The sequence below is a fragment of the Callithrix jacchus genome, chromosome 12, assembly GCF_049354715.1.
Source record: "Callithrix jacchus isolate 240 chromosome 12, calJac240_pri, whole genome shotgun sequence".
Taxonomy (NCBI): Eukaryota; Metazoa; Chordata; class Mammalia; order Primates; family Cebidae; genus Callithrix; species Callithrix jacchus.
In genome coordinates, this window is record NC_133513.1 from 79,584,152 (window position 1) to 79,596,634 (window position 12,483).

Consider the following 12,483-nt stretch of genomic DNA (forward strand, 5'->3'; position numbering starts at 1 on the left):
ATTGTAAAGCATAATAATACTAAGGTTGGCAAGAGTATGAGAAACAACATTCTGCTCATGTTTGAGTAACGGAAGAATAAACCAACAAAGGGTTGTTTGGCAATTTATAGGAAAAGCTTTAAAATATAAACATTCTCTTTGTCTCAAGAATCCCATTCTAGGAATTCAGCTTAAGGAAATCGTTGGCAAATATGTATCTGTTCAAGAATGCTTATCACAGGCCAGGCTCAGTGGCTCATGCATGTAATCTCAACACTTTGGGAGGCCAAAGCAAGCAGACCTCCTAAAGTAAGGAGGTTGAGACCAGCTGTGGCAAACATGGTGAAACCCTGTCTCAACTATAAACCTACAAAAATTAGACAGGCATGGTGGTGCATGCCTGTAATTCCAGCTATTCAGGAGGCTGAGGCAGCAGAATTGCTTGAACCCAGGAGGTGGAGGTTGCAGTGAGCAAAGATCACACCACTGCACCCCATCCTGGGTGACAGAACAAGACTCCATCTCAAAAAGAAGAAAAAAAATGCTTCTTATGATGTATTTTATGATGGAAAACACTGTAAAAACCTAAATAACGAATGATTGCTGATTAGTTGAGTACATTATAATACATAGAATGGAATACTACACTGCACTCTTTAAATGGTGATTTAAAAAATACTAACTGGCATTGAAGGGTATTCATAGGTATTGCTAAATTTTAAAAAGTTAACAAACTGTAAATATAATAAAATCCCACTTTTATAAAGATTTTTTAATTGCATTTTAGGTTTTGGGGCACACGTGAAGAACATGCAAGATTGTTGCATAGGTACACACATGGCAGTGTGATGTACTGCCTTCCTCCCCATCACCTATATCTGGTATTTCTCCCCATTCCATTTGACTCAGCAATCCCATTACTGGGCATCTATCCAAAAAATTATAAATCGTTCTACTATAAAGACACATGCACACGAATGTTCATTGCAGCACTGTTTATAATAGCAAAGACCTGGAACCAACCCAAATGCCCATCAATGATAGACTGGAGAGGGAAAATGTGGCACATATACACCATGGAATACTATGCAGCCATCATTAAAATCCCACTTTTAAAAAAAAAATCTATAAATGTGCTTATAAAAGGTCTGAAAGACTATGTAACAAACTTTTAATAGAATCTATCTCTGAGTCTCAGGATCACTGGATGATTTTTTGAATTTTTAATTTTTTTCTTACTGTGGACATTTTAGAAAATACATGAAAGAAAGGAAGATTTTAAAAATCACTTGATACAACACCAAGAATTAACCCTAAGGTAAACTATGGATGACGAAGATGTCTCAATGCAGGTTCATGAGTTGTAAGGAGTGTACCACTCTGGTGAGGGTATTGATAGTGGGGGAGGCTGTGCATGTATTAGAATAAGGTGTGTATGGGAATTCTCTGCACTTCCTGCTCAATTTTTCTGTAAACCTAAAACTGCTTTTAAAAATAGAGTTTATTAATTAAAATAATAATAAAGTCTATTTTTAAAAAACAAACTATGCCCAGCATTGGCACAGTATCATTTTTGCATTTTTCTATTGATCAAAGCAGTCACAGGACCAGCCAAAGTTCAAGAACTAGGAAAATAATCTCCACCTTTTCATGGAAATTGGCAAGGTCACTTCGGATAAAACAAGGAATAAGAGCAACTGTTACGTTGTGGCAACCATTTTTGAAAACTACAATCTACCATTTAAATATAGCTTTTTAAAATCTCTATCAATCCAAAAAAAGTAAGAGGTGAGAGAGGAGGAAAAAGAATTGAAAAGGTGAGACAAATAGCACAAAGTGAGGAGATATAGAAAAGATCAGATATAATAATCACAGTGCCTAAAAATATACCAAAAAATTCACTTAAAAAAAGGATTGTCAGAGTACATAAGAAATAACTAAAGCTATATGACATTCATAAGAGACACACTTAAAAATGTAAGTACTCCCCTTCCACACTCTCTCGTGGAAGCCTGTCTTTCCCTCCCAAACTCCATCTCTCTATATTCCTTTCCACTCAGTGTGGAAGCTGCTTTCCTCTCCTGGATTTCATCTTTCTGGATTCTCTAGCTCAGCATGAGAGTTAGCTGTTTCTTATTCTCTTTTCCTGTTTCTCTCTCTCTCTAAATAAAGCATTTTTCTACAAAAAAAAAAAAAATGTAGGAACAAAGGAGTGTTCAAAGAAAATGATTGAAAAATATACATGGCAAATCCTGGGTTAGTGATATTCACAGACTATGTAGATTTTAAGACAAAATAACATTATTAGCTAAGAAGAGGATCACTGCAAAAGCAAACAAATACTTGATGGTCTCAGTACATGGAGATAACCATCGTTAATATTTTCATGGTATTTTAAAGCTTCTAGTATACAGTGAGTGAAACCAAATGAGCATTCACATTTACAGAATGACCTTTTAGTCATGTGTATTTCTTATTATATGTTCCACATAGAAAAATGAACAGAAGCAAACGTACCTGAATATTAACCATGATTGATTTGGTGTAGTATAATTTTAATTTAATTTTTTCCTTTCTACTTTATTTTTCAAGTTTTCTATAGTAAGCACATACTATTTTTATAATAAAAAAAGACTTAGAAAAAAATAATCTCCCAGGTTTTCTTCAGGTTGAGAACTTTCCAGAAATCTAACAATCAAGTTCAATATCTCCAGCCAACTGTTTTTTTTTTCATGGCTTTGGATTCTAAACTTGGGACAATTTAAACTACACAAGGCTGATCAATCTCTGTTATCAGTCAACAGTCATCATCTTTGTCATTAGAAAGCCCTTAATAGACACCTTCACCTACCAGGTAGGGGGTGAACCTGACCCAGGATGAAAGCTCACTGCACAACCATGGCCAAGCTCCACTGAAGAATACAGGCGAGCAGAAAGCAAAGTTAGAGCAGGAAGACAGCATTGAGTTTCACAACACAGAGCAGGACAAGACAAAGAGGTTCAATGATCGATAACAGAAACAGAAAGCAGGGGACAAGCACAGTGGCTCAGGCCTGTGACACCAACATTCTGAAAGGTCAAAGTGGGAGGATCCCTTGAAGCCAGGAGTTCAAGACCAGTCAGCAAACCCTGTCTCTATTTTTTTTTTTTTTTTTTTGAGACAGAATTTCGCTGTTGTTACCCAGACTGGAGTGCAATGGCACAATCTCGGCTCACCGCAACCTCCGCCTTCTGGGTTCAAGCAATTCTCCTGCCTCAGCCTCCTGAATAGCTGGGATTACAGACGTGCACCACCATGCCCAGCTAATTTTTGTATATTTAGTAGAGACGGGGTTTCACCATGCTGACCAGTATGGTCTTGATCTCTTGACCTCATGATCCACCCGCCTTTGGCCTCCCAAAGTGCTGGGATTATAGGCGTGAGCCACCGCGCCCGGCCTATTTATTTTTTAAATAAAAGCAATAAGGAAAATAAACAGAGAGGAATGCTTTATAAACCAGAATTCATGCTAATGATAGAGAAGGCATTTAGGAAGATAAAGATGAGATAGGATGAAAAAGATATCAAGTCAAGAATGGCTTGGTAGAGGGCAGTCACTGAGGTTTCAGCATTTGCGATTTGAACGTGGTTAAGTGGACAGAAGGGAAAGTATGGAGTTGAAATAGATACAGCCATAGACAATAAACAGTTGGACATTACAATTCCAGAAAAATAATTCAATTATTCTGTGTCAATTAAAACCAAAACATTTTTGTGTAAAAAAAAAGTTTTTAAATAAAGAAGTCATAGTCATAGATAACAGAGATTTACATACATACTGCAACTGTAAGTCACTGCCATTTGAATAAATTGGCGTAATACCACAAATTGGATTTTTCTAACTTTGTACACAAATGATTCAAATAGCTCACACAAATCACTGCCCCTGGTGTCTTAAAAATACGCCTTTAAAGCATCCCCTTACAAGACCACTGACTATAAGAATACAAGGATTTACCATATACAAATAGAAGGCAGTGGAGAGGAGAGGAGCAGAGAAGAGAGAAGAGGAGGAAAGGAGAGGGAAGAAGAGAGGAGGAAGAGGAAGAAAAGAAGGAGAAGGAAGGAGAAGAGGAGCCCATGCAACTGCTACAAACTCAAGGAAGAAAATGCCGCCGAAGAAAAGAGGAAGGCAAAGGGAAGAAAAGCAAGACAAAGCCTGTTCAGTTGCCGCACCCATCCTTGAAGAAGTAAGTCGGCCTCCCCACCTGTCTCAGAGCTGCCTTCATAAGTGTAGCTATGTGAGAAGTAGCTCTTCCACTGACTACAGCTGTCACTCAGGTTATCTGCACTTGTGACTTTCTTTTCGATGAACACTTTTGAAAACTGTTTTGCTTTCTTCCTTCATGTTTTCTTCATATGCATAATGTCTTACTGCATCAGAGACTCTCAGGGTTCCATTTATTGTCCTCTATTGAATGACAGACCCTTGGAGGTACCTTGCAGAGTCTCCCACAGTGAATTTTGTAAATGTTACACAGCTTATATTTTAATTCACAATTCAGAACATCTCAAATATGTTCTCCATGTCTGGAGAAAAAACATGTCATGTTTTTGTGTAAGGGGAAAGAGGCACAAAGTTAGCAATGTTTTTCTGACATAGATTTTTCTGACATAGAGCAGCTGGTGCAAACGATGGCCTCACAATTGTAGAGGATTTAATGGTTCATGGAATGCTTTCAGGAACATAATTTTACTTCATTCCTTGAGTCTCCGCTCTTCCCAGCCCTTCGACAGCCTTGACTCCCAACCCTAGCCTGAAACACTTGAGTGAGTTTTCATTCCTCTTGGCATAAAAAACAAATTCTTTGTCCTGCCATCTAATCTCCAGCTCTTACTTTGTCTTGCAACACCCTGCCCTGCTGACCTCTGGATTCCAGCCACACACATTTTTTACCAGTTCTTCAAATACTTGGCGTTTGTGTTCAATGTTCTTTTCCAGTCCCTGCCTTTTGCCAGTTAATTCCTACTTTGGTTTCCCACTCCCATTGTCACTCCCTTAGGGAGACCCTTCCCAATCTCTCTAACAAGGTCAAATTCCTTTAAGATAGCTCTACACACCTGCCTTTCTTAGCACGTAGCCCAGTTGTAATTTTGCATGTATTGTGTGCCTATCTGTATGCCTTCTGTTTCCCTCAGTAGACTGAAAGCTATAAGGACAGCAACTCCATCTGTATTTGTTCATCAGTGTATCCCATAATAAGCTCTGTGTGGAGAGAAAATATGATAGCCACATTTGAGAAATATGGCAGTTGAGTCTCAGAGAGTTTAAGGGATTCATTCCAGTGGCACAAACATGGGTACTAGATTCCAAGGTGCTGGATTCCTGATTCCAAGGCCAGGGAATACATCATTCCAAGGACTTGGAAGTATTGCATGGCTTATAGTAGGAACCTAGTGCAGACTTGCTGAATGAAAAATGGAAAACAAAAATGAAAGTAAGAAGGAATGAATTATGAACTTGAATATGGTTATCACTGTGAAGAAGATAGTCTTGGCTGTGATGCTAGGCAGGTCACATGACCTTTTTAGGCCCTTGCTCCTCAGCTGAAGGTTGAATAGGTGATCTCCATGCTCTGTGATTCTGAGTTGCTGTGCTTCCAAACTTCTCACACCTTGGGATTCTCTCTAACAGCAGGCACCTACATATGGTGGGTGAGTTACTTAGCAGCCCAGATTTGACTTTATATTTTGGATCGTTTTTAACATATTCAAAGAGCAATTACACTATGCAACAAGAGGCAATTGCAGGAGCAATTACTAACCAAGATAACATAAGGCAGCTACGGAAACAATGGAAAGTTATTGCGGGGTGTTAAGCACAACAGATGGAAAAGCTTTGCTATCACCTTGACAGTTGACCCAAGGACTTCCAGATACCTGACATAATTTTATGTAAAGAAGAAAAGAACATTTAGCCAAAAGAATAATGTTTTTGAATTTTCTGTTCCAGTTATTAAATGATTCAAAACCTGGCCAGGCATAGTAGCTCACACCTGTAATCCAGGCACTATGGAAGGCTGAGGTGGAAGATCACTTGAGGTCAGGAGTTTGAGATCGGCCTGGGCAACACAGTAAACCCATTTCTACACAAAATAATTAAAAATTAGCCAGGTGTGGTGGCGAGCACCTGTAGTCCCAGTTACTCAGGAGGCTGAGGCAGGAGGATCACTTGAGCCTGGGAATTTGAGGCTGCAGTGAGCTATGATCACACCACTGCTCTTCAGCCTAGGCAACAGAGCAAGAGCTTGTCTCAGAAAAAAAAAAAATTCAAAAACTACTAAAAGGGAATTGTAAATGGTCTTGGTCCTTCAGCCAAGAGTTAAATAGAAACTATAAGGGCAACTCTATCTCCTTGTCTCAACAAATTTGGGATACTCAGTGTAACTAGCAGAGATGTGTGGTCTTATCCTGCCCCTCTTGTAACTGAATGCCCCTCTAAAGTGCTCTAGAATCTGGACTGTCTTACCTTTCCAGTCTACCTCTTACCCACACCCTGACCTCACTCACACTCTGGCCTCACAACTCTCTGTTTCTCATGAATCCGTGAGAAATCCCAGGCCTCCTTTAAGCTTCAGCTCAAATATCATTTTTTCTTGGAAGCCTTCCACAGCGCTCTCAAGAAAACCTCAAGGCTACGTCCTCCAAACTCCCATAGCATTATTTATGCCCATGTGATAGATAGCACTGTTGGTCATCTGATTCATGTTATAGTTACTTGTCTATCTATTTGTCTGTCTCCTGCCCCAATCACCCCACCAGCCTATGAGACCCTTAAAGATAGAAACCATGCCTTATTCATCACAACATACCCCCCACACACACTTACATGCTTGACATTTAGAAAGTGTGTTGAATTAAATGCTAAGGGGCAACTAATCAAGAGATGAATTTATTGTAATAGAAGCATGAGTCCTATTACGTCAGCCCATATAGCAAATTTTATTAAGGGTTTTTAGTGACTTCACTTTTAACATAAAAGAGGAACTCAAATGCTAAGAATTTCAAGTATTCTAATATGCCAATAATGGAATTATTTAGAAGAGGTAGAATATTATTTTCTATTCCTTTTAAATAAAATGATTAAATTTTCCTTCTATGCCAGGCACAGAACTAGAGTGTTGCATACATTATCTCATTTAATCTTCAGACAACCCTATGGGGTATTATTATTCTCATTTTCAAATAGGATAGTTAAGGTCTAAGGGGATTAAGTTACTTTGTCCAGGCCACAGGGTTAGTGAATGGCAGAGGGCTGGGATTTGAAGCCAAGTCAACCTTACCTCAAAACCGGAACTTATTACCATGTTGTTTTCCACCTAGTTTTAGGGCCAGCTCTGGTGTGTGAACTGTGAATCGTGGTATTTAACGTTTTTCTTCATCACTTTGTCACTTTTACTGCAGTTTTATTTACATAGCATCTTTCAGTTAGATGTTTTATAATTCTATTTGGCAGAACCTGTGTCATCTTTCTAATCATGATTATCAACGTTTTAAATGCTTTAAACCACAGTATGCTCAAAAATGCTTAGGAATAAGAAAACAGGGAGACAGAATAGTCACAGAACTTGTCGAAAGTCACATCGCTCATAAGAACAAGAGCCGAGTGAACCCAAGCTGTTTGAGTCTAGCACCCAGGCTATCTGATACTTGCCTTGGGTAAATTCTGCATCATTTGTAAGTCCATACCTCAAAAAGTCTGGCACTATGTTACCCACCCAGTCAATTCCTGAGTCAAGTCAGTTGAAATAACCAAAATCACATATGAATGCAAATGCCTTATTTTCGAGAAAACAAAATCCATGTGTTTTCCTATATGCTGTCACTGCCAGATAATGGTTTTAAAAGCTGTCCCCAGCTGTAATTTTCCCTCTTGCTTCCTTTAGGTGTTCTCAGTTCTGCTTTATCCCTACTTGGCCCCATCCTGCAATGGACTTAATCCTTTTAGGGAAATACAGGTAAATAATCTCATACCCATAATCATCTTCCTAGTTGGTCTGATTGTTTTTTCATTTTGAAAAACGAAAGGAGGTAACTGTTCACCATCATGGAAGGTCCACATATGAGATCTTGATAATGTAATAAGCGTTAATGTTTACTGAGTTTTTATATCATATGCTAGATGCTGTGCCAAGCTCTTCACCAAGATCTCTCACTTATCGTCCACGTATTAACTCTGTTTTGCAAGTGGAGAACCAAGCTCTGAGAGGCTGAGAACCCTGTACGAGGCCCATGGATGGACCCCAGTTGTGTCTGGCTCCACAGCCTGGACTCCCAGCTTATTCTCAGTGTGTGCTGGCACTATTATAGTCTCTTTCCCCCTCTCTTTAATTAAGAAAAGCTACCCAGACAGAATTATTTTTAAAAAGAAAATAGAGTACCTGATAAGGCCCAAGTCGTCTCCATTCAAATCTACCATTTTCAAGACTACCATTTCCTTGTCTGTATTTGAAGAATACCTAGTCAGTAAAACAGAAAAACACAGTCAGTTCTGTATTAGAGCCTGACCCTCATGTAAGATGAACAACAGCAGCTGACACAGAAACAAAAATGCCTCTCAGTATGTGAGATATCCTGACAATTGGTAGTTCTGTGAACTGCATCCAGTTCCTCACTTCTCAGCTAAGGAAAGGGTTTGCAATTGTGATCAAAGTTTGGGGGACTAGGTCAAGTAATTGGAGCTGAAATATATATTTTTTATATGATGTGCAATGTTATATAACATATATGTATTTCTTACAAAAGGGATTTGTCTTTGAAATTTCTACTCCTATCAGTTTTTAACGAAATCTCTTGAAAAAAGCAGGGAATTTGCAATATCAAAAGCATTCAAGACCTGCAACTTAAGTGTTCTTTTATGTCCTCTCAAGGGAAATCAGATTATATTTTCTAAAAATCATCTCCTTTGAAAGCTATTGAAAAATATGCATAAAAATATAAAATGTCAAGTGGTCAAGTTGAAACTATGATATTATTTTACAGTGCTATAATAGCCAAGCACTTCTCTTCTGTTACCAACCTGGTTCATCACTTATAAAAAGACAAAAAGACAAAATAACCCTCTCCCTTAGTTGTTCCATTCAAATATGTGGGCTTATTTCTTACTCTTCTGTCCATATTCTTTATTCTTTTATCATCTCTGTCTTGCCACACTCTTGTGGACCAAGATGATTTCTTCTGGATAACACACAATAAAAAGTTATTCATTAATTTAATAAATATGTGCTATGCATATTTTTCTCTCCATTATACAGATGAAGAAGCTGAGTGCCAATAAATTAAGATAAGTACGCCACTAAAGATCACATAACTAGGAAGCAATGAAACTAAGCTGAGACCTCAGTTGCTCCTGATTTCAAAGCCCAGAGTCCTTCAAACATCCACACTGGCTCCCATAACCAACAACGTGGAAAGATACATGAATAAATCGGTGTTTGCTTCTACATTCACTTTTTGTTTCTGCTTGTCTTAGATGATAAAGATGTTTTTAAGATATTGTAGCTGTAGTACTCTCTCAGGACCTCACCGTATTCATCAAGTAACAGCCTTGCACTTATAATTTGTTGCTGTTCCCTAAAGGGAATGAAACGATTTCATTTTGATGATTCCTCCTCACCTTGCTCTCTCTGACTGTGGATTCTGAAGGTAAGAATAGGGACTTCGGTTGATCTGCACACCATCCACATTTCCTTTATTGATGAATAGTTTGCCTGGCTTCATATTTGCATGTGCTATGTCAATGCTCTGAAGATTAAAACAGAGGGGAAAGTTATAAGCTTATAAATCCTGGTGGGGATGAAGACTTAGTCAATACAAACAGAAGAATCCTGTGGACAATTTCCTTTGTCTCTAATGTGTCCACATTATGGGATAAAAGCTGGAGAACCACATTGCTGTTGCCATTCTGGAGGTAAACAGAAATGGCTTTCAATGTTAAGATAAGGGAAATGCCATGTTATATGGAAGCAGTGTTGATTAATGCCTGAGTCACAAAAGCCTCATCTCCTGGTCTCTCAGGACTGGTAAATGAGGCTCAATTAATTGTCACTTCAGATAGCCAAAATGGGAGATTTCACTCCCACAACACTAAGTACACATTTTGCTAATAGGTAAGTGTTTCCTCCTCTCTACCCTTGCCATTCCAGCACCAAGGCAGAGTTCAAACTTTTTTGACTATGAACTACAGTGAGAGAAACATTTTTCATCATAACTTAATACACATCAACATATGCATCCCCAAACAAAAGCCCACAGAGCACAGTATGCCCTGACAGTGTGTTATGCACTACACCTTACAATCTATTTTTTAGTGTTTTTATATAATGCTTTTTGCAGCCAATGAAATTGATTTCATACGTTTTTAATACATTGCAAGCCTCAGTTTACAAAACATCACTGTAAAGCAATTTCTGCCTATGCCAGTTGGGTCCCTAAATTTTGGGGGTGACTTTGTAAGAAAAAAATAGAGAATAAGCCCAGAAGACAATCAAATGAAGAAAAACATTAGCAAGGATTCTGTGCAACAAAATAATAAGCTGGAAGATAGGGGAGAAAGGAGTATAAGCTACTCAAACCAGAAATAGAGAGAAGTTTAACGGTATTTGTTAGGAGCACCATGGAGGTCTGCATCTGTAGTAGAGAACTTGAAAAAATGGGATGTGTATTTATAAGTTGAATTCTCTTTGCATATTGGGAAATACTTTTAAAAATTAGAATTATTTGTACATACTTTTGGCTCCTTCATGGGTTTCTTTTTGTTTGACTTTGTGCAGAAAACAGACCATGTAGTGTCCTCTATAAAGAACCCAAACCAAAATGTTTTCTCTCTCTTTAAATAACTATATCAGGCTTACTCCCATAGAACCCTCCTTTTCTAATCATCAGTACCTCAGTCCTAACAGCCCATAGCTCAGAACCAGAAGCTAAGATAGGGTCAGGGAGGAGACAGAATGTGGTACATGCTAATACTATGCTAAATCCTATAGGCACTCTTCATATCACATCCAATCACTCCTAAAACACTTGTAAGCAATGGTAAAGAACAGCTGCCTCTGGGGCTCTTTGCCTACCTTCAAGATACCTGTGACCATGTGCTGAAAAGTTTGATTGCTAAATCCTTCACTGGCAATTACAAACACAGTATACTGGAAATATCCTGCAGGACCTGAATGAGTGTGAGTGCCACTCAGGATGACATTATCTCTTCTGTACAGGGAGCCATATTTATTCTGCAGTCTGTTCAGGACCTTCAAGAAAAAAAGTAATTGAACTAAGAGTATGGATAACATAGGAGCCCAACATGACAAAAGGCTTTGATTAGTCAATCACTGATCCATAGCAATAACATCTGTATTAGTCCATTCTCATGCTGCTAATTAAGACACACCTAAGACTGGGTAATTTATAAAGGAAAGAGGTTTAATTGACTCACAGTTCACCATGGCTGGGAAGGCCTCAGGAAACATAATCATGGTGGAAGGGGAAGCAAACACGTTCTTCTTCACATGATGGGAGGAAGGAGAAGTGCAGAGTGAAGTGGGGGAAAGCCCCTTATTAAAAAACCATCAGATCTTATAAGAACTCATGATCATGAGAACAGCAGCATGGGTGTAACCACCCCCATGATTTAATTCCCTTTCATGGGGTCCCTCCCACAGCACAGGGGGATTATGGAAACTACAACTCAAGATGAGATTTGGGTGGGGACACAAACAAACTATATTAACATGCCTTTCAAATTGCCCCTCACTCTAGGTTTGAGGATATTATCATAGTAATAAATAACAACAAAATAATGATAGCAATATCTAAAATTGTATACATTCTTGCTATGAGCACAACAATGCTAGGTATGCTATATATAGTATGTCATTTAAAAATATTTATAACAATTTCAAGAGCTACACAGGTATTGTTAATCCCATTTTTTAGCTGAGAAAGAACACTGAAGTATACAAAAGTTAAATAATTTGCCTAGTGCTCTAATAAGTAGCAGAGCCAAACTCCAGACCCAAATCTAACTAGAGAACTAGTACTCTTATTCATCATTCAACACGTGCTCTAAGCAAAAGAATATATAAAGTTCCTGTCCTGAAGATACTTTTATTCTAATAAAAGACAAAGACAGTAAGCAAGCAAATAAATATTAAATATTATATCATAGAGTGATAAATGCTATGAAGAAAAATGTTGTTGCCTAAGGAAAAATAAAGTAGTGGGTATTAGTGAGGAAAGACCTTTCTGATGACGGGCTCTCTTTTAGCGGAGGCTTAAATGAAGAAAGCAAGCTGGCTGTGCAATATCTGGGGGGAAAAGCAACTCAGGCATAGTGAGCAGACTGCAAAGGACTTTTAGCTACTCTACTACCTCATTTCCCAAATGAAGAATTCAGTACACCTTGAAACAGACTCTTAGACTTGTTGGTCTAGGGGAAGCCATCCACTGTGATGCAAGGACACCCTAAT

General features: G+C 38.4%; 1 protein-coding gene across 7 annotated transcripts in view; it reads right to left on the bottom strand.

The window, feature by feature from the left end:
* The window catches only part of LOC100390425 (neutral ceramidase), an 89,155-nt gene that overhangs the window by 43,561 nt on the left and 33,111 nt on the right, over positions 1-12,483 (bottom strand). For all 7 annotated transcript variants that reach the window (XM_035268388.3, XM_035268385.3, XM_054243058.2 and 4 more), the window contains 3 exons: positions 11,089-11,265; positions 9,636-9,763; positions 8,401-8,478 (listed from right to left, as the gene is read on the bottom strand). In XM_035268388.3, the coding sequence (XP_035124279.3) occupies positions 8,401-8,478; positions 9,636-9,763; positions 11,089-11,265 (383 nt within the window). The remainder of the gene's footprint in view (positions 1-8,400; positions 8,479-9,635; positions 9,764-11,088; positions 11,266-12,483) is intronic.